The sequence below is a fragment of the Myxocyprinus asiaticus genome, chromosome 2 (genome assembly GCF_019703515.2).
Source record: "Myxocyprinus asiaticus isolate MX2 ecotype Aquarium Trade chromosome 2, UBuf_Myxa_2, whole genome shotgun sequence".
NCBI lineage: Eukaryota > Metazoa > Chordata > Actinopteri > Cypriniformes > Catostomidae > Myxocyprinus > Myxocyprinus asiaticus.
The window spans coordinates 46,905,498-46,928,336 of NC_059345.1; the positions used below are offsets into that span (position 1 = coordinate 46,905,498).

At 38.7% G+C, this 22,839-nt stretch overlaps 1 protein-coding gene across 1 annotated transcript; it reads left to right on the forward strand.

The window, feature by feature from the left end:
- The first annotated feature begins 19,489 nt into the window (after positions 1–19,489).
- LOC127410003 (cytochrome b-c1 complex subunit Rieske, mitochondrial) lies at positions 19,490–22,390 on the forward strand. The gene is made up of 2 exons (XM_051644978.1): positions 19,490–19,772; positions 21,174–22,390. The coding sequence occupies exons 1-2, from the start codon at positions 19,562–19,564 to the stop codon at positions 21,782–21,784; spliced, it is 822 nt and encodes a 273-aa protein (XP_051500938.1). The 5' UTR covers positions 19,490–19,561; the 3' UTR covers positions 21,785–22,390.
- Positions 22,391–22,839: the final 449 nt, after the last annotated feature.

Sequence of the window (22,839 nt, forward strand, 5' to 3'; positions counted from 1 at the left end):
GAGGAACATAATGAATGTACAACAACCATGTTTTTATTTATTTTTTATTTTTTTTACTACTTTCATAAGTCCCTAAACATTTGGTGCAACAGTATACCCTCATATTAAGCCATACTGTATTTTTGTGTTAACCAGTTTAATCTCTTCAGTCAGAGATGGTTTTAGTTTTTAGTTTTTTATATGTTCTTATATCAACCATATGTGCTTATATACAACTGGGTGTTATGTTCATTGTTAACCTTTGGTCACATCCTGTAGGTTTCAAGCCTTTTTCTTTTTACCACTTTAATAAATAGTTCACCCAAAAATGAAAATTCTTTCATCATTTACTCACCCTCATGCCATCCCAGATGTGTATGACTGTCTTTATTCAGCTGAACTCAAAGATTATTTGAAGAATATTTTAACTCTCTATGTCCTTACAATGCACATGAATGGGTGCCAACATTTTTAATCCATACGACTCCAGTGGTTAAATCTCTATCTTCAGAAGTAATATGATAGGTGTGGGTAAGAAACAGATCTATATTTAAGTCCTTATATATATATATATATATATATATATATATATATATATATATATATATATATATATATAAATTCTCCTCCCTGCCATAGGTTGTGATGTGCAGGAAGAACGCAAATCACCAAATCACAAGAAGAAGAAATTGAAAGTGGAGATTTATATTAAAAAAAAGATATTTTTCTGAAGATAGATATTTAACCACTGGAGTTGTATGGATTACTTTTATGCTGCCTTTGTTGCTTAAAAATTTAACTTGCATTGAATGGACCTACAGAGCTGAAATATTATTTTTAAAATTGTCATTTGTGTTCTGCTGAAGAAAGAAAGTCATACACATCAGGTATGGCATGAGGGTGAGTAAATGATGAGAGAATTTTCATTTTTGGGTGAACTATCTCTTTAATGTTTGGTAAACCACTATGCACAAAGTAATATACCATGACAGCCTGCATATATGGTGTCAGTGTTATTTTGTTGCATTGATGCAGTGGCCATTAAAGATGTAGTGGCTAATAATATCTTAAAATACTAAAAAAAATTCACCAGACATGGACATAGTTTATTTTATCAGTTAGTGTATCAGTTAGATACAGTATGTTCAGAAATTAATAATATTACCAGCTCATCTGATAATTCCTAATACATGTACCAATAATACACATGCATACAGTTAAAAAATATTGTTCACTCCAATTGTTCCACTTGTCTATTACAGGCATGAACATTGAATGTACAACAGCCATTTTTTATTTCCAAATTGTATTTTGTTAATGAATTAATGAGTTTAATATTTTCGTACATCAGTTTGATGTAATTTTATCGACTGGGTATTGTGTTCATTCTTAACCATTGGCACATGCTATACTGTAGGCTAAAGAGTTGTATAAAAAAATACTGTAGTCGAATATTTCTTTGGCATCCTAGATATGGATTACCTCCTTGCAAGCTCTTCTGTATATTGTCATTGTAATACAAAAAAGGAAAAGCCCTTCACTGATCAGAATGATCATTAAACTGAGTGAGTGATTGAACTATAAGGAAAACTCTTTAAAGAGTAGTTTTGTTCATCATTAGGATACTATGGTTGTGGTTGCATATCACTACATGTGTAACTGGTGTTCATGTCTACATTCATATTAAATGGCATTGTTTTCTTTACATTCAAAGCGGAAAAATAACAGGATTTGAAATACAAAACTACTTTTGAAGTACAAAACCAATCCATCCATTTTGACCGTTTCAAGCTATAAACATTTGAATGTTGAGGTTTCAAATACAGTATGTTCTTGAACAGATAAAAACAATTTGTGTTTTTGTTAAGATTGCAAGCAATGATAATGTAGTACAATTCATTACAAAACCATGCAAAAATCACAAGAATGTGAATTCAAAAGTGTCACAATTAAAGTCTATCATTATGTCCAGATGCTTGTGCAGTATTTTGCTCTAGTGACAAATTCTGATGATGCTAGGGTTTTCCATGTGATAATGTGTCACCCTCAGTCACGAAAGATCCAGAGTGTTCACTCATTAGAGACCTGGACTCAATCTTCTGTTACAAAAAAAAAAAAAAAAAAAAAGGGGGGGTAGGGGTTGGGGGAATTGACTGAAACATTTAGACATTTCATACTTCAATTCAACAGTAAAAAAAGGAAAAGTACGCACATCCAAAATTTCTCCAACAGGTGCCGGATCAAAGCAAAAGGAATTAAAATAAAATACACACACTGTTTTTACTCTTCCCTTTTATTTATAAAAAAAAACAAAAAAACAACAACAGCAATGTTTCGATCAGGAGTTACATTTTGGTCTGTTCTCACACAAAACCAGCTGGATCACTTCAGAAGTCATTTAAACCACTTGAGTCATTTGGATTACTTTTCTGCTGCTTTTATGTGTTTTCAAGCTTCAAAGTTTCGATACCCATTCACTTTTATTGTATGGATCTGCAGAGCTGAGATATTCTCCTAAAAATATTTGTGTTCAGCAGAAGAAAGAAAGTCGTACACATCTGGGATGGCATGAGGGTGAGTAAATGATGAGAGAATTTTCATTTTTGGCTGAACTATTCCTTTAATATCAGGTTCCACTACAACAATGTAATCCATATACACAAAAGGTCAATGTGTGTTCAAATTGCAGTCACTTTTCTCCTGGGCATTAATGGTGGAAATGCTCAAAGCTTTTGTGCAGTATTTTTTTATAAGGTTTATAACAATACTGAAACTGACTTTCAAAATTGAGCCTGCCCTGAGAAGTATTCGCTAGAGTAAACAGTGACAAATAGCCCTGTTCTCCAATATATATCAGTAATATGTCATTCATATGTTGCAAATTTTGGGGGGAAATTACAGCTGAGTGTGTTTGAAGGTCTGACTCTCCTCCTTCATTCCAGTGGAAGGAGCACATGCATTGTGGGCAAATTCTGCAAAATAAGAGAACACTGATCCATGCCAGTTCCATGTTGTCTTCTAAACTGCCCTGTTAAAATAGTTCCTAAATATATATGTTTCAAGCCAAATTACAATAACAAAGTGAAATATAAATTCTGTTCACCCTTGATTCTCTCTACAAGTAGCAAATACTGCACAGTGGCATTAAGGGTAGGGATTACAGAGCCTTTGACCAGAGCAGCTTTTTTGAGACTCTTGATATTGGCCTCTTAATGCAAAAAGTGGAGCAGCAGTGTGACATAATGGTGCACTTCAAACAAACAGTAAAATATCTTTGGCAAAAAAGTCTATTACCTCCAATCTTGAGCTCAAGGCAGCCCATCCTCCTGAGTGGACTGTTGACTGATTCCATATCTCTCATCAGATGTACAAGAATAGAGCCATTTAACCACTGGAATGGGTATGATCAGTAGAAAGTGAAATTTTTTTTTTAAAAAAGACAATTGTCTTTACATACTTTTTTTTTTGTTTGTTTTTTTGTTTTGTTTTTTTGTTTTTTATAACTCAAAATCTAAAACAAAATCTACTTAATTTGAAGTTACATCCAAAATACCAGTCACAGACATAAAAACATAAAAATCACATTTCCCAATAATGTTATTATTATTTTATAAGCATAGAAGAAAACATGTCTAAAAGACGGAGACAAAACAAATTACACAAATATGATTTTAAACATTGATATTAATTTTATCCTGACCTCTTCAGCAGCACGTCTGAAGCCCAGTACAGTGTTGTCTTCATGGGCAGTTGGTGCTTGAGAACAGCAGGTCAGTTGGTACTGAACTGGACTCAAGATGGCGCCGAGTATGGCTGCTGCGTTGCGAGCTCAGAAACAACATTGCAGTTTTTTGTTTGTTTTGTTTACAATTCTTATATTTTTTGTCTTGGATGTTGTCTGCCTTATTGTCTATGACAGACAAACACTTTTGGACATTGGTTCTGCAATTACACACCGTAAACCAGACTTCAAATTCCTCAATGCCGACCCGCTGTTTACAAACACGCCAGCAGAGCCCTTTGTCTGGATTACCAGGAAACAGGAAGCACCCACCCTCAGAATGATCCAGTGCTGGTCGGACCAATCAGACTCTATGCTACAAGACTGTTTTGATCATGTGGACTGGGAGATGTTTAGGTCCGCCTCTGATGACGACATCGAGGTTTACGCTGATAGCGTAAAGTGTTTCATCAAAAAGTGCATAGAGGATGTTGTTCTGTCCAAAACAATACGGATCTACCTGAACCAAAAACCTTGGATTAATAGTGATGTTCGTGCAGCACTTAATGTGCAGACCTCCGCTTTTAATTCCGAGAACGCGGAGGAGCATAAACAAGCCAGTTATGCCCTCCGAAAAATTATGAGAGCAGCAAAACGCCAGTACAGGAACAAGACTGAAGGACAGTTTAACACCACCAACTCTAGAAGCATGTGGCAGGGAATTAATATCATCGCAGATTTTAAAGGGAATAAAAACTCTGCCGTGAACACCGCTGCCTCTCTCCCGGATGAGCTAAATATTTTTTATGCACGGTTCAAGGGAAATAACACAGCCCTCGCAGAGAGAGCTCTCGCGGCCGAAGCTACAGATGTTAGTTCACTCTCCGTCTCTGTAGCGGATGTAACCCGATCCTTCCGACGAGTGAATATCCGTAAAGCCGCGGGTCCAGACAGCATTCCGGGCCGTGCCATCAGAGCGTGCGCAAACCAACTGGCTGGTGTTTTTACAGATATTTTCAACCTTTCCCTCTCTTTGTCTGTAGTCCCCACATGCTTTAAAACGTCCACCATTGTGCCTGTACCAAAGCAATCCAAAATCACTTGCTTAAATGACTGGCATCCTGTTGCTCTGACCCCCATCCTCAGCAAATGCTTTTGAGAGACTAATCAGAGATTACATCTGCTCGGTGCTGCCTCCATCACTGGACCCATTGCAAACAGCCGCTCCACTGATGATGCCATTGCATCTACAATACACACTGCTCTCTCCCACCTGGAAAAAAAGGAACACTTATGTGAGAATGCTGTTTGTAGACTACAGCTCAGCATTCAACACCATGGTGCCCTCCAAGCTTGATGAGAAACTCCGGGCTCTGGGCTTAAACAGCTTGCTGTGCAGCTGGATCCTGGACTTCCTGTCAAGCAGATGCCAGGTGGTTAGAATGGGCAGTAACATTTCCTCATCACTGACTCTCAACACTGGAGCCCCGCAGGGCTGTGTTCTTAGCCCACTACTGTATTCCCTGTACACACATGTCTGTGTGGCAACACATAGCTCCAGTGCCATAATTAAGTTTGCTGATGATACGACGGTGGTAGGTCTGATCACTGACAATGATGAAATAGCCTACAGAGAGGAGGTGCACACTCTGACACGCTGATGTCAGGAGCACAACCTCTCCCTCAATGTCAGTAAGACAAAGGAGCTTGTGGTGGACTTCAGAAGAAGAGAAAGAGAACACAGCCCCATCACCATCAATGGAGCACCAGTGGAGAGAGTCAGCAGCTTCAAGTTCCTGGGTGTCCACATCACTGAGGAACTCATATGGTCCGTCCACACTGAGGCCGTTGTGAAGAAGGCTCATCAGTGCCTCTTCTTCCTGAGACAGCTGAGGAAGATTGGAATGAACCGCCTCATCCTCACACAGTTCTACACCAGCACTGTAGAGAGCATCCTGACTGGCTGCATCTCTGCCTGGTACGGCAATAGCACTGCCCACAACCGTAAAGTCCTTCAAAGGGTGGTACGAACTGCCAGACACATCATCAGAGGTGAGCTTCCCTCCCTCCAGGACATATACACCAGGAGGTGTGTGAAAATATTGTGTTCTATATTGTGTGTATTGTATAATGTACATTTGTATGTTATTATTTGTATATTGTGTTGTGTGTAATTACTTGTATATTTGATTTTAAATTGTGTTGTGTAAATTTGATGTTTATTGTAGATTGGTATATGTCTCATCACTGTCACGACTGCTATGTTGCTCGGAACTGCACCCAAGAATTTCACACACTATTGCACTTGTGTATATGATTGTGTGACAATAAAAGTGATTTGATTTGATTTTGATTTGATTTGAAACTTCCTCAGACTCTGTGCATCATCTCCCATTGAATGACTGTATTTTCAGAATGTTGGACTGTGTCTTTGAAGATGTTGACTCTAGAGTTTCTAAAAGGAATGAGACAATAATGATTAGACTGTTCAGCACATCCAGACAGTTTGACTCCTTTTCTGCACAGGACCTTAACCCAGTTGATTGCTGTGGCTTTTCTCCTTTTCAGAACTTAAAAACCTCTCTGTCAGAGGGTGAAGGGAGACAAAGGGACCCAAACACAGAGGAGAACAGTTCAAAAGGATTTATTAATAACAAAGGCTTTCTGCAATAATATCAGGTGCATCCGGCACCGGCTGCAGTGGTGAGAGGTGTCGATGCAATAGCCACTCAGCAGGCTAAGGGAAGAGTGTGTTCATATGATGAGTGTGTGCATTGTGGAAGTCAGGAGCAATCCGAAGAGAGTCTGTTGAAACTGGTGTGGTGTGAAGCAAAGCCTGGTTTCTCCCCTGAAACGTGGGCAGAGACCGAGGAATCCTCCTCCAAGGGAACTGGACAACTATACGGGTGAAGGTGAAGGTGGCAGTGAACAGGAAGGTAACCACACCTCTAGAAACAGGCAACCAACAGACACACGTGCAATCTCCAACTAAACAAGAGAGCACAGTTAACACTTGACAGCAAACAATAAACTTGCAAAGAAAGAGGGGAAACACAAGGAATAAGTAGGGTGTGCAATCAGAATGAAGCAGGTGGAATGTCCGAGTAAATCATTGCCATGATCCATGGAAACACTGATCACGCATGCCGGCTCCACCTGTGGGACATGAGAGAGAGAGAGAAAAACAACAACAGTATGAGCCGGTGGGATGGGAGAGATGGGGTGGAAATTAGAATGTAAAAGGGGTTTAACTTTTGAAACGTGAAAAGTGTGATGAATGCAACGGAGGTGAGGAGCTAATTTGAGGATGGGAAATTGTCCAATAAACTTGAGACCCAGCTTATATGAGGGGAGATAAAGTGGGATATCCTGGGAGGACAACCAAACCTTCTACCCACACATATAAGTTGGGGGCTTAGACCGGTGTCGGTCCGCTGACCTCTTAACATGAGCGCCAGTCCATAAAAGGACTCCTCTGGTGGCTTTCCAGGTGCATCGGCACCTCTGCAAAAATGCATGAACAGATAGGACCTGAGCATCGGGCTCTTGGGCAGGAAACAGAGGGGGCTGGTAGTCGAGGCTACACTGGAAGGGTGATAACCCATAGATGACGATGGTAACGAGTTATGAGCATACTTGACCCAAACTAAATTTTCACTCCAAGAAGGGTAATGAGAGGCCATACATTGCAGTGTCTTTTGCAGTTCTTGTTTAGCTCACTCCACCTGCCTATTTGTCTGGGGGTGAAACCCAGAGGGCAAACTCACTGTAGCCCCCCGCTGTCGACAGAACTCTGCCCAAAAACGTGACACAAACTGGGGGCCTCTGTCAGAAACCACGTCGACCGGGAGGCCATGAATGCAGGATTAATGACCACTACCGCTGTCTCCCTCACTGAGGGGAATTTGAGGAGGGGAATAAAATGAGCCGCCTTCGAGAACCAGTCCACAACAGTCAAAACGACTGTGTTGTCATGGGAGGGGGGAGACCAGTAACAAAATCCATGGCTATGTGCGACCAGGCTCTCGAAGGAACAGACAGCGGTTGGGGGGGGGGGGGTCAGGGGTCAGGGGTAATTAAAATAGGTGCAGTGGAAAACCGCTCCTTGAGTTTAGCAAACACGGCTTCAGCCCGTGGAGACCAACTAAAGTCAGTGCGCGTGGAGGTGAGATCCGTCAGAGGTGCAGCGTGTTGGCTATGATTTCTAATAAACCTCCGGTAAAAGTTGGTGAACCCCAGAAACCTCTGCATTGCCTTGTGAGAATCTGGGGTTGGCCACTCGGAGATGGCTTTCACCATGGCCGGGTCCATACCTACTCCCTCTGACAAAATGATGAACCCCAAGAACGGAACCGACTGTGCATGAAAAGCACACTTCTCCACCTTGACAAACACTTCTCCAACAGCCGCAGAAGCACCTGCCTGACGTGCCACACATGGTCCTGCATATTCTGGGAATATCTTCGAGATAAACAAAAACAAAACAATCAACTATGTCTCTAAGCATGTCATTCACAAGCCCCGGGAAGACGGTTGGGGCGTTGACCAATCCGAAAGGCATGACCAAATATTCAAAGTGCCCCCTATGGGTGTTAAATGCCATCTTCCACTCATCCCCCTTCCTGATGCGGACCAGGTGATAAGCGTTGCGTAAGTCAACATTATACATGCATCGCTGGAGCCGATTGTGCACACGCAGATCCACTCCTTGTCCATCTAACATTCACATCAACTGGCAGACAGTTTCTCTGTCTGTAATAATCCCAGACATTCAACATTGCTGGTGCATCCAACGATAGCAATGCTGTCTTCCCGATGTCTGAAGCTCTTTGTATATAAAATATGCTACTTCTGCTTCATCTGTTTTGTTACGTCTCCGCCACAAACTATTCCTGCATTACATTCTCTCAAGAGTCTGGAGACTTAGTTTTATGTTGTGTGACTACTCAAATAAAACCAATATTTCTCTATTTGTGAAACCACAACGAAAATACTCCTCTACAAAGGTTTACTAAAGTTATCCCAAGCCCATGTTTATGATATCCATTACAGATGCATGCCGTTTTTTAAGACAGTGACATTTGAGGGATCAGAGATCACGCACATTCAGAAAAGGTTTTCATCTTGCCCTTTACATGCCGAGATTTGACCAGATTCCTTGAATCTTTGAACTATATTGTGCACTGTAGAGGGTGAAATGCCCCAAATCCTTCCAATTTGTCTTTGGGGAAAATTGTTCTCAAAGTGCTAGATTATTTGCTTAAGCATCTGTTGGTAAATTAACAAGTCTTGAACGATCCTTGCTCTCGAAGGATTAGGCTGTTTTTGGAGGCTGCTTATACATATTATGACACAATTGCCTGTTTAACATCTCCTACTCACATTTCAACTTGTCAAACTTGTTATTAGTATTGCCCCTGTCTCAATTTTTTGGAGCATGTTGCAATCATCTGATTTGAAAACTATGAAATTCACAAGGTAAAACATCATATAATGTGTAGTTGTAGTGCTTTCAATATAGCAAAGGGTGAATATAATTTACAAATCACTCCTTTTTGTTTTTATTAGCATTTTTCATACTGTCCCAACTTCTTCAGAATTGGGGTTGTAGTTACATAACCTGGCTATGTGTGGATTTATTTAAACTAATGACCTAAAATAGCAATGTGTGCCAGGCCAGATTTGGCTAAGGCTTACCTTGTTAAAGATGTGCTTCTATGTGTTATGGCCAAAACCAGACTTAACTGTGCAAGCTGCTATAAGAAAAAGCCCCACATTTTCAGAGAAAAACTCTCGCAGCGTGCTGCAGTGAAACCGGCTTATCTGTATTATCTGCATTAATACATATATCTCTGAAGACAAGAAGGACAAATAGGGAAAATGCATATTTTGTTCATTAGCGTCACTTTTCTGTACTTTGTTCCATATTGTCCTCATTCTGGGCAGACTTTGTGTTTATGCCTACTAACATAAATCTTTATTAAATAAGGTTCCTCCTCAGTTTAGTTGTATACTGTATATGATGCATTCCCAACACATTCTTAATTGCTTGCCCTTCTTACTCCACAAACTAACACTTTTACATCTACCATATCATACCTAGTGCAGCAGAGACATTACAATTGGCTGTCCTGCAACTTTTTTTATTTTTTTAATGACATGCATTTTCCATGTCAACGATATAGGCCTACATATTTACTTGGAAACTTGTCAATAAGCAGCCATTTTTAAGCAAAGCAACATAAAATATATAACTGCAGGAAGAGTCCCTCTGGAACAAACCTGTTACAGATGAGTCACAGAACTCCCTCATAAATCTCATAGAAGAACAAGCATTGGAGGATTTACATTTGGAAAGTGAATGCAATAAAGTGATTTTACTTGATATTCAGTGCTGCTCTTGAGAGGTGATATGTAGTAATCAGTCAGTAATTGGTGTATATTTTTGCTCGATTAGCAGGCAGAATATGCAGGCGAGAAGCTATGAATGGGCTGAGCTGAAGTAGTGTAAGATGAATGACTGGGCAGGGAGAAATAAATTACAGCATTAAAAAAGCTTGGATAATCAGTGGGGAGAGGGCCATACTGCCTGGCACTGGCACTGGACTGTAGGCAAGTCGCAAGATCAAACACAGTGAATCCCACAAGTGTTTTTCATACAGAGTTTGAATGTTGTCCAAAGGTTCATGGTAACAGGACCCCTTGAGTTCAATTTGTTTTGTTCTTATATGGGGTCCCATCTTATAGACCCATCCACCCCCAAACACTGGTTTCATTCCATATTTTACTTTATTTGCACAGAGCAATTTTGTCCATTCCATTTATACTTTTGAATAAAATAAATGTTTTTGTGTGTATTTAAGTCTTGATTATTTCTACCTTGAATATTTATTGTATTATTTCTATAATGTTTATTTATTTGTAAGTCCTTATTTGTAAGCCTTCCTCATTTGTAAGTCGCTTTGAATAAAAGTGTTTGCTAAATGACTAATGTAAATGTAAATTTATTGTTAGTTTCTTAATTAGGTATTGAATAGTGAAAGTTCTCATTTCATGTATAAACATCCATTTGTATGATTTGTGGTGTAGAATCAAATTAATTTGTGCAAAATAATAACCTTGCAGGCAATCTTTGTAGTGCAACAAAGATGCCTTTATTTTTGTTTCATTCCTTTGAAGCCTTTGGATGGGCCCAAACTGTACATACCTTGTCTACCCTGTCTAACCCAAGGGCATAAAAACATTGTTCCAGCTATTCATGTGTGGTTTATTCTTTCTCCTTTACCAGACTGTCCTTGTGTCTTTGCAATCCCCAGATAGAGCTGGTAAAGTGAGCAAAGTTCCCAGACTTAGCTTGAAGACAGAGACCTTTGTCCTGAGATAAGGCCGTCAGATTCCCTTCAGTGCAGAAAGTCCCAGAGGCTGCGCTGCCCTGTTCCATCACTGTGCTGCTTGAGACATCCCGGGTGCATTGGTGAGGGAGTGAAGGGAGCAGCCAAGCATCTGGTTAAGAGCTAAAAGAACTGGCATCGGTGACACCTTATCGGACTATGACATCTGAACTGAGCGTGCCGTAAAATTGTTGAATGCCAGGGATGACATTATCTGGGTTTCTGCATGCTTTCTTTTTCCCTGGAGCATCTGATGACATTGTCAGCACAGGTGACCAATCAGCAGCACAGAGACTGAGGAAAAACATAACAGACAGGTGAAGTGGCATCAGCTGCATAACTAATTCAGGACTTGCTAATTATTATCTGTGCAAAATAACTAAACATTTGATAAATCTGTTTATACCAATTACAAAACATTATTCATAGAAGAACACTGCCTTGAGCAGCACTGCATTCTCATATCTGCCCTATATAAAAGTTAGATTTTTCTTTATTTTATTTTTTTTATAATGAAAAGCATGTTTTTGGATTGAGGTAATGCTACTATATTTATTTTTATGGTGCCACAGCGCATTCACTAAACTAATTTCTTGCACGCCCATTAATCAGTATAATAGGGCTGCAAAAAAGGGTCAGGGAGAGTGTAATTTAAATTGAGATAAAAAAATAAATAAAACAAATCACATTTAGTTTGACCATTACCCAACCGTTTTATCCCAGCCACATTTTTAACTTTGTCTTTAAGAGGCACTAAAAATTAGACAAAGGCTGACACTTCAGATTTCCATTTAGATAATAGCATCCCATCTCGTTGCTGCCACGACTTCTGTCACTCACAGTCCTCCCACCCAACCTCCTTATCAATTACAAAGCCACTTTTAAGTCCCAGTTAATAATATCTTAATGCATAATTGGGTCTGTGGTTGATGTGGTATTGAAGGGAGAGATGGACATTATTGCCCTTGAGCACAATCTGGGACCAAGACAAGATCTGAATCTTAATATAAGAAGATGACTAGTAGAGATTATTTAAAAGAAGCAGCAGGCCCTTTTGTGTGTGTGTTAGCATGATCTGTGGGGCTAATATTACCACTATTTATGGAATGACCCAAATAAACACATAGGACCCTACTTTAAGAGAGTTAGTGCTAAGCGCAGCGCAATGCCATAAGTCATGTCTGCAAAGTCAATGGGCATGGCCATGAAATTTTGTGTATGTTCGTGCAAGTGTGCGCAAAGTCTATGCGCAAGTGGGTTTAGCGAAATTGCGTGCAAAGTGCTAATGGGCTGGGTCAAGTGCAGTTTGAGGTTCTTCTCTGGCACTGTCTGCGTCCTTCCCTGTCAAGCACCAGCAATAGAAATGAAGACAGCACATTCATAAGAAGTTGGTAGTGTAAATGGACTGTAAGCAATTAATTAGAAGAATAGAAATATGGACTTATGTTGTTTTGTGCATTATTTACGTCCCTGTTGAATGTCAGGCATATTTCTATGACAGTGACATGCTTCTTTTATACGCTTGGAAAATGTGGTCCTTGTCAGGATTTGGATTTACGCTCCATTAAAAAATAGAGAATGTATTATTATTGAATTAAAGTATTATTAATCATTTCATTTACTGATACACAAATCATGGCTAGTATTAACAGTGATAGTATCGGAACTCACTTCACTTCTAACGGTTATTCTAAATTCAATTTATCTAAATTGAAAAATAAAATTTATTGAAACACGAAAAAATTAAACCAAAAACTCAGATTACACTTCAAACAAAATGAAAATATAATCAAAATAAGGAAGTGGTAAAAAAAAAAAAAAAAAAAGAAAAATTAACTTTTCCTTTATTACCATCTGCTGGTGGAATATTCACACTGCAACTTCAGGAACTGAGTTTAGACTATGCGCTGCAAACAGACCTGCTTTTGAAATGTCATACACCCACAGGTAGCGCAAACACTCCCACCCACGCCCACTTGCGCTTTGCGCTGGCATGAAAATTGCGCTTTGAATTAGCGATCTCACAAAAATTGGATAAGACATAGTGCACGCTGCGCTTTACGCACTTACGAAAATAGAGTCAATACTGTATTTTGTGTTTACCTGGGGAAAAGATATCGTCCTTCATGCAGTGAAATGTATCAAAATTATTTTAAGGCAAGACAGGTCACTGCAAGTCAGGTTCGGATATGATGTTACGGCCATATTCGAAATGCCTCCTGGTGGCTATTTTCTATGTAAGCAGGATAAAATTACAACTCCTGTCTACTTGAAAGGGGAAAGACCGAATTCTCTAAAATGGTAGGTCAAGGTTGCAATCATATTTCAGCAGTAAAATCTGACAACAATGGTATCCTAAATAGTGCTTCTTTAGCTTAGATCTCACAAAAATACCACTCTGTTTTTCATGCTGGTCCAGCTAATGCAAATGCTCATTCTCGAGTAAAATGATGATGCAATGTATCTATCAAAAAGGGGATTCTGTCTTTGAACATTTTCAACATTACAACTTCTCCCATTCATAATGTATATCAGTGATTTGTCTCATCCAATATTGTCTCTGAATGTATCCACAGATACAGATTTACTCCTATATTTATGTAATATCCACTGCCATTTGCTGTTTTACTGTGATGTTACTGCCTTGCTCATTTGTATGAGGCAAATAACATGTCCCCATCCAGAGAGCCAAGTCTGTTTATCTGTTTCCTGTAAATTGAAGAAGATGGAAGACAAGATTACTTCATGTGATAACACAAGCCGGAACAACTATACAACTAATTATAACATCAAGGCATGGAATGCTGAATTCTTTTTTCTTTTTACAACTTGCAGTGAATATAAGTGAGTATAAATCGGCTGAAGTTTTTTTCAGGTTTTGTATAAAAGCAAAAAGCCAACAAAACACGAGTGCCCATTTGAGGGTTTATTGGCTTACTCAAAAGGCACAGCAGCTGTATATTGAGCTGAAGGGCGTAGATGAGACACAAATTCTATGATCCCAATAGTCCAGGAGGGTGTCTTATCTCTACACACTAATTCACCCTTTGATTGTACAAACCAATCAAATATGACATTATTTTATACATTCTTATATGCAGGGTTGGGGTGTAACGGAATACATGTAACAGGATTACGTATTTAAAATACAAAATATAAGTAACTGTATTCCACTACAGTTACAATTTAAATCATTGGTATTTAGAATACAGTTACATTCAAAAAGTATTTTGATTACTGAAGAGATTACTTTGCATTTTATTGACATTTGTTTCATTTAATATTTAGTCCTTTCAGATGGAAAACATTTATACATATAAATGATGCGATCCAAAGTGCATTTGAACAGCGGTGAAACACTTTCTTATGATGTGTTACATTCATACGAGCAGACAGAGAAGTAAGTTGAAGTAAGTTTGGAGCACAAGAAATAGAAATAAACCTTGTGTAAATTGTCAGCTTTACACTAAGCTAAAATGCTATTTCTAGCCATTTTACATGCACATGTTACCAGGCACGATCATATTTTTTTATCAAGAAAATTCACGTTGGATCATAATTTCTTTTTTTCTAGTAAGACCTTTGATATTAGGGCAAAAATTGTATTATTGTTTTCCTGTAAAAATATATAAAAATCTTTAAAACAAGATCAATTTGATTTATCTTGTTTTAGAAACAACACTGCATAAGATATTTAGGTTTTTCAGAGAATGTATTTTTAACATATGTATTTTGTCTGACTGTATTGGCAGAGTTTTTATAGTCAAAACATGTGAAAAATCTACCAGTGCTGAAGAAGTAATCCAAAGTATTTAAGAATACGTTACTGACCTTGAGTAATCTAACGAAATACGTTACAAATTACATTTTACAGCATTTATTCTGTAATCTATAGTGGAATACATTTCAAAAGTAACCCTCCCAACCCTGCTTATATGATCATATGCCATAACTGCATCCTTCCACTTACTAATCAATACCAGAAAAAGCCGATTGATTAAAATGTATTTAGTCCTCTGAGATATACGATTCATCATATTTTAAATGGAAAGGTTACACAATCAAAAAAATCAAAGGCCTTCATCAGGTCTGTGGATGTTGGAATGAGAAAATCAATAAATCACACGCAAAAGGCTTAAGATATACACATGCATATTTAAAGCAGTATTGACCTGATTTTCACTCTCATTTTCTCTGAAGCTTGGGCGGGGGGGGGGGGGGGGGGGGTCATTGATTTCCATCCCCGCTACAATAGCAGTTTTGTGGAGAAAGGCATATCCCTCTCAGTGTCTTCATGTGGGCATTGTAAAGTGCTTTTGAAGTTAGAGTTCAACACTGGAAATCCTCACATCACTTGGAATCTAAAGAGACAGGCGTCTTAATTGCTTTGGCAGTGACGCTATCATTGAAAACTCTTTCTGGGTGGGTGTGGGTGGGTGGGTATATAACTCAGAATGTGTGTGTTCACGCTGGCACTGACCAGATATGGCACTAGTCGTAAAATGCCTGAGACATAATCCCCTACATAAAGAGCCAGTGTCCAGCTGTGCTTGAAGAATACATCAGTAGATAGCCGGTTCTGATGCAAGGGGTCAGTGGTCGCCTGTCAGCTTTTAATGTACTGTTAGCAGTGTAGGAGCAGCAGCAGGATACAAGGGACTTAATATATCTCTGTGGCCTTTTCTCCAATAATGGCTCTCCTATTCTGCCCTCTGGGATTACCTCTCTAAGAGATTAAACTCACTTTCTGTTGCAACTAAAGGACAGGAAGTTTAGCCTGGCCTTGGGGGAATAACATGTTCAGGCCTACAACTGATAACCTATAGAGAGACAGTATTACAGGATTGTATCATGTGTCTGATAACAGCTTATATAAAGTACTGTACATCTGCAAGTGTATTTATTACCACAGAGTATATATGGGTGGACAATACTTTAGGTGGAACAAACAGTTACAGTAGGTTACTGCATCTACTGTATGTGCCTACCTTATTGGCCCTGTTTGTTAGAGACATTAAAAGGAATAAGGTTTTATTGCCATCTCTCACTGAAGAAGTTGAGTGAATGGCAGGGCAAAGTCACTCAGTCAAGTCCTCTAGACATCCCTTTTGGACCTCTCCAATGAAACTTATAAGCAGGCTTGCAGAAACAGTAGCACCAAATGTCATGAGTAATACAGCACATACAGTATGGAGAAGGGCAGAGCCAAACTGCATACTCATAGATTAAAAATGTCAATAGACTTTGTTTTCAGTTGACAGAGAAGGAATTGCAACCTCAAATAGCCGAGGCTCAATTGCAGGCAAACTGCATCATATTGATCAAAGCTGATGCCGTGGCAACAGCAGGCAGTAAAATCAGACATAATGGATTTATTAAAAATGGTCTGGAAGTACTTGACAAGCTGTACCACAGTCAGCATAGATACACAGAAACATAGAAATGGGATTGCTTTAGGGAATGTGTGTGGGCAAGGCATAGATTTGGCTTGACCATTGAACATAGTACAGGAGTATTAATTAAAAGAAAGAAAGAAAGAAAGAAAGCCCATGTTTTCTTTTATGTTGGCTAATGGTGTCCATTGTGATAAATCCTCTCTAATAGGACAACTAATGTTATACTTCTTCATAACCCATGGTTATTATTAGTTAAACTGATGATTCACTACATAACATTAATTTTTGTGAACTGTTTTGTTTTGTATTTCTTTCATCTATACAGAGAAAAATTAGTCAGTTATTAAGAACGTCAATTCAGTTAATCCATTATGATTAATTAGAGGTCTGTTATCAATCCCAATGATTTAATCTCATGAAATGACATCTTTAAAAAAATAAATAAAAAATAAATAAAAATAAAAATTTTCATCCAAAGGTTGTATTTAATTTTATAACTTGATACAGACATCCGAAATAATGTAGAAACAATTTATAATTTCCTTAAGAGCTCTGGTGTTTGTTTGTTTTTTTGACAGCATTTGTGGCATAATGTTGATTACCACAAAAGATAATTTAGACTTGTCTCTCCTTTTCTTTAAAACACTTGCAAAACACTTACAAAGGGGCCAGTTTTTGAAGAGTTAAAAGGCAGAAATGTGGAGCTTATAATTTTAAAAAAGCTCTTATCTTATTTTCTTGACACTTTCACATTCTTTTTTGTTTTTGGCGATTCACATTTTTCATGCATATTGCCACCTACTGGGCAGGGATGAGAATTTATAGTAAAAAAGGACTAAAATATTGATCTGTTTCTCACCCACACCAATCATATCGCTTCTGAAGATATGGATTTAACCACCGGAGTCTTATGGATTACTTTTATGCTGCTTTTATTAGCTTTATGGAACTTTGAAATTCTGGCTATAAGGGTCGACTGATATGTTTTTTTCAGGGCCGATACCAATAACAATTATTAGTAATTAAGGAGACCGATAACTAATATTTGGGGCCGATATACATTTACTTTAAAAATTAAAATTTTTGTGTCAAAATTTACACTAACACAAACTCCAACACAAAACGTCCTTTAAAACGCCTATGAACGTGTTTAATGAAATACTGCAAAACAGAACATTTCAATATTATCTTTTGAAAAATACTCTTAAAATAATCTTTTGGAAATCAACATATAAACATTATTTATTTTTCAAAAATAAAGTGGAGGGAGCTTCTGGCAGCATTTCTTTTGAAATGAAACTTCAATTATATAAAAGTAACTAAACAGCTTCCCAAAGGTTGTTTTTTTTTTTTTTTTCTCCTCAAAAGGTATTTGTGTGTGAGTTGGTTTCAAATCTATGAATGTTATGTATTAACATGTGATAACAGATGACACTCAGAGTTATTGGAGTTGACATTCTTCATGTAGCTTGCTGGCTAGCCCGTTTAGTCAAGTGCAAAAAGGGCAACAGGATTTTATTCACAACGGAGTTGAAAAATTTAACACTAGCAAAGCTAACGTTACATTTGCTAAACCTCCTAATGTTGGTTATCTAGCTACCACTATTAATGCCATCATCAGCTGTAATTAAAAGCACCAACTCATACAGGCATGTACTCTGTTTAATCAGTTCTTATTTCTGCCGCCCAAGGCTCTGCATAATGCACTCTGTTGCAGTAAAAGTTAGCACTAACGTTCATTGAGTTTGTTTATGCAGTGATATTTTTGTGTAACGTCAGTGCTAATGCAACTACAGATAGCTAACGTTCGTAGTATGGTAACAATTAACATTTCACCTGTAAACCCCTTATCACTTTTGCCCTTTATTAGACGCGGGTTCCTGAAAAGTCACTTACCAAAGTCTCTTTTTTCCTGCTAGTTTGCTACACCCAAACATATTAAGTTCAGGCATTTTCAGTGGAGTACCGTTAGCCCCCAAGAAATGTAAACAGGGTACTGTGATCATAGAAATAGATTATAATGATTGTGATGTTTATTGCAACTTCCGTATCTGCATTCTTACTTTTGGAAACAGCGCTTGTCCTGTCAGTCATGCCTCTATCTCTCGCTGCTTTCCTCTTTTCAACCTCTCCCCCACGAATACGGAGTACAGTGTTGATTGGCCATTTACTTGTGACATATAACCAATCTGATAATAATGTGGGCGGGAAATTAAGACAGACTACAAGCATCATTATCACTTTCAGAAAGAGGCCGTGCCATCTGAGCCAACGGAGCACATTTTAAATGTATTTATTTAATTGGTAATCAGATCAGACAAATTAACGATTCCGATAATTAGAAAATTTATGAACATTGGTTCAGATTATCGACCCCTCATTCTGGCAACCATTGACTTGCTTTGTTTGGAACTACAGAGCTGAGATATTCTTTAAAAACCTTCGTTTGTGTTCTGCAGGAGAAAGAAAGTCATACACATCTGGGATGGCATGAGGGTGAGTAAATGATGAGAGAATTTTCATTTCTGGGTGAACTACCCCTTTTGACGTCAATTTGTAGGTGAATCCTGAAGTCTAATTCGCCATGGGTTCCCTCTGGATTTTCCTGTGAGTTTTTATAATGGGGTTTTTGAATTTATGAGTTAAATAAGTTCTGTGGTAAACATTACTTGACGATACATGGACATTTTGTTGTACAACATAAATACACACTTTCACACCCCAAACGTTTTTTATTTTATTTTATTTTATTTTATTATTATTATTTATGCAATTGGGCTTCAAAATTAATGTTTGAGATATGAAAGTGTGTAATTTATGTTGTAGAACAAAACGTCTACGTATCGTCAAGTAATGTTCAACACAGACCTTATTTTACTCATTAGTTCAACGACCCCCCTTCCGGGTTTTTTTTTTTTTATTTTATTTTTTTTGGACTACAACCTGAACAGCTCGCTTTATAACTGTGCGTGACGTCATGCAGACATTGTGACGTTACGGCTGAGGCGCGCATGCGCCATAGGCGCCGGTAGATCAACTTGGGAAGGTCGATAGCAACCCGTTAGCCGACAAACATGATGTCCCTTGCCGCCCGTTCGGGGGCATTTTCCCCGTACCTCCAAGCTACAAATCATGCCGTGGCAGGTCCACTGAAGGCTCTGATACCGGGCGTCGTCATGAAGAGCGATAAACTCTTGATGGACACGAAAAAACCGTTCCTGTGCCGCGAGTCCTTGTCCGGTCAGAGCGCTAAGACCGGGCTCGCCGTGTCCGTCAGCATCAATGGTGAGTCTCACCACGGATACTGTGAAATCGAGAGTCCCGGTCTCATCCGAGCGACAGCAGGCCGTGTAGCGGGAGCGCGCTCAAGGGCACCGTGTACTCACGCGTTTAATGTTCGTGATGAGAGTGTTTAAGGCTCTTGCTGTGTTGTACTGAATTAATGTTGGAGTTATTGTTAATCTGAGCTGATTTTATTCTGTAGTAAGAAACAGGAGCAGCTCACGTTACCGCAGTTAGTTTAGCCGAGGCCTCGCTAATGTCCTTGCCACAGCTGGCTGGAATAGCAGTCTGTCGGTTGTGTGGATAAATTAATAATAATAATCATATTGCTCTTTTAAGACCTTATATTGGGTTTAGGACTAAATTATGTGATTTATATTATTCCTTTGATCATTTAGGCTCAGTTCTTACTGGTAAAATTTGGATAGCACTTGCTAGCTCATAGTTTCCTACCAAGATAGTCCTACTGTGAAGTATTTCTGTTTTGAGTTCAGTGACTTAATTTACTTACAAGACCAATTTACTTATATTCTGTGTTATTAGATGTTGTTGTTTTTTTTTTTTAGTAAATTGAAATGTCAAGCTACCATTGATAAGAGACCAGAGTACAGCTCAAATGTATCTAGTAGTGGACATTGCCATAATATTCTGAACAGTTTTTACATTCTAGAAGACAAACTCTTATCACTAACAAATATAACATATAAAGTTGTGTAAGTATACATTATATAACTGGGCTCAGCGTTAAGTTTTCTCTCTCTTAATTGTCCGGGCCAGTGTATTGTATTGTATTCTACCACTACATCTTAAGCCCAAGGTATAGTATGGTTTTGATGCGAATGCTAAGCGTCTGCACACAGTCGAATGCGAGCCTTTCAAAGTATACTTCATTTGACTGTGCGCACATTCAGAGGTGGTTGGCGCATGCGCCCTACGACTGCTGTGAGATACTTTACTATTTCTCCTCATGAGTTTAGACACACACAGATGTTTTTACATTCCTTCAGACTCGAGTTATACAAATGCAGGTATCCCCTGACCTCCTCACACGTGTTAATGATGTTTTCATCCACTGTTTTTGTTTCCAGATTTGTCTCTTGATGTTTAGCCGATTACGTCATCTTGCGCTTCTTCATAACCACATAGGCTCAAATGTGAGTGTTGCCAACTTGTGGACCCACTAATTAGTGCTAATTATTCCTGGCGCATGCACATTCAGCACGTTCAAAGACACATAGTCCGAAAAATCGGGCTGCGTGCGAAAATTGCGTCACGCGTCCTGTACGAGCGTCCATGTCTGACCGAAGTAAACTTTTGCCTTTTTTTTTTTTTTTTTTTTTTTTTTTGCATTTTTCATTTCTATTCTGTGCAATGTCTAAAGTTCAGATATTATTTTCTTTGCAGCTCGCTCTGGAGTTCGTTTCGCCCACACAGACATCAAGGTCCCTGATTTCTCTGACTACCGTCGGCCTGAAGTTTTGGACCCTAAGAAGTCCTCACAAGAGAGCAGTGAGGGCCGGCGGGCCTTCTCTTATCTGATCACAGGTTCCACAGCTGTGATTGGAGTCTATACTGCCAAGACAGTCGTCACACAATTTATCTCCTCCATGAGCGCCTCAGCTGACGTGCTGGCTTTGTCTAAGATTGAAGTCAAGCTATCAGACATCCCTGAAGGTAAGAACATGACCTTCAAATGGAGAGGGAAGCCCCTGTTTGTCCGCCACCGAACGGAAAAGGAGATCGCAACTGAGGCTGACGTTAATCTCGCTGAGCTTCGGGACCCCCAGCATGACAAAGACCGCGTTTTGAACCCGTCCTGGGTTATCGTCATCGGTGTGTGCACCCACCTGGGCTGCGTGCCCATCGCTAACGCTGGTGACTATGGTGGCTATTACTGCCCCTGCCACGGCTCTCATTACGATGCATCTGGTCGTATTAGAAAAGGTCCCGCTCCACTCAATCTGGAGGTCCCCTACTACGAGTTTTCAGACGATGACACAGTGATTGTAGGATAAAGGAAAGGACTGTACAAATATCTATGATCAACACTGAATCTCTTCTTTCCTGGTCTGTTTTTGTCCATCATGTTTCAGACACAAATGATGTACTCAGTGGTTAACAAAGGTTAATTGTAAGTAATAAATGTGTATTTTATCTGATAGAAAGCCTCATTGTTATTTATTCAGTCTCAACATATAAATCAATGTCTGCTTGACAGAAATGCATGGGATGATTTTTTTTTTTATGCAATGTAGGTAATCCACATAAGGTGCAAATTAAATATCTACTTTGCTATAGAAACTAACTGTTAATAAAAGTGATCAAAACAAAGCCTTGGGAATTTTTGAACGGTAGAAAGTCATGTAAGTAATGGTCGCAGGTTGTATTTCATTTGTAACACAAAACTTACAATTAATTTAGCATAGCTCCAGCAATTACACAATGTTAAGGGTGACCGATTGCTGTGAAATTTACTTTTTTCTCAAGTAGTGGTAAATGTATCTATTGTTTGATTATGGCTACGTTTCATTGGAACCTGATTAAGGACAGTGAATGTAAAATATATGGACGTGTTAAAATAAGATAACATGCTGTATTCTTAATAAACTGTGTAAACAGAGGTCTAAGATGTCAGCTGAATGAAACCTTCACACACGCCTAAAACTTGTACAGATCATCAGAATGAGATGCGTATAAGGATGCTGCGAACATAATGTAGAACCTTAAACTTGATAAAGATCACGATTCTCAAACTTAGGACAAATCAAACGGTATAACATAACTGCAATTATTAACATTTATTCTCCTTGTGTATCCATATGGCACAGCAGCTGTTGAGCTGCAACTAATTTAGAAATGTCCATCACATCATGCTGCTTTATCTCTTGAGTACCTTAACAAACAGAAAGCAAAATATATTGTGAAAAAATATATCCAGTAAGTTATCTAATGACGTTTTCTGGATGGCCTAGCTGAGTTGTTTCAAACTGCCCATGAAAACATAAGTAATTGAAATTATTTGCAGTGCATGTTTGGGTGCATTTTTAACAACAATATTATAGTTGCAGTT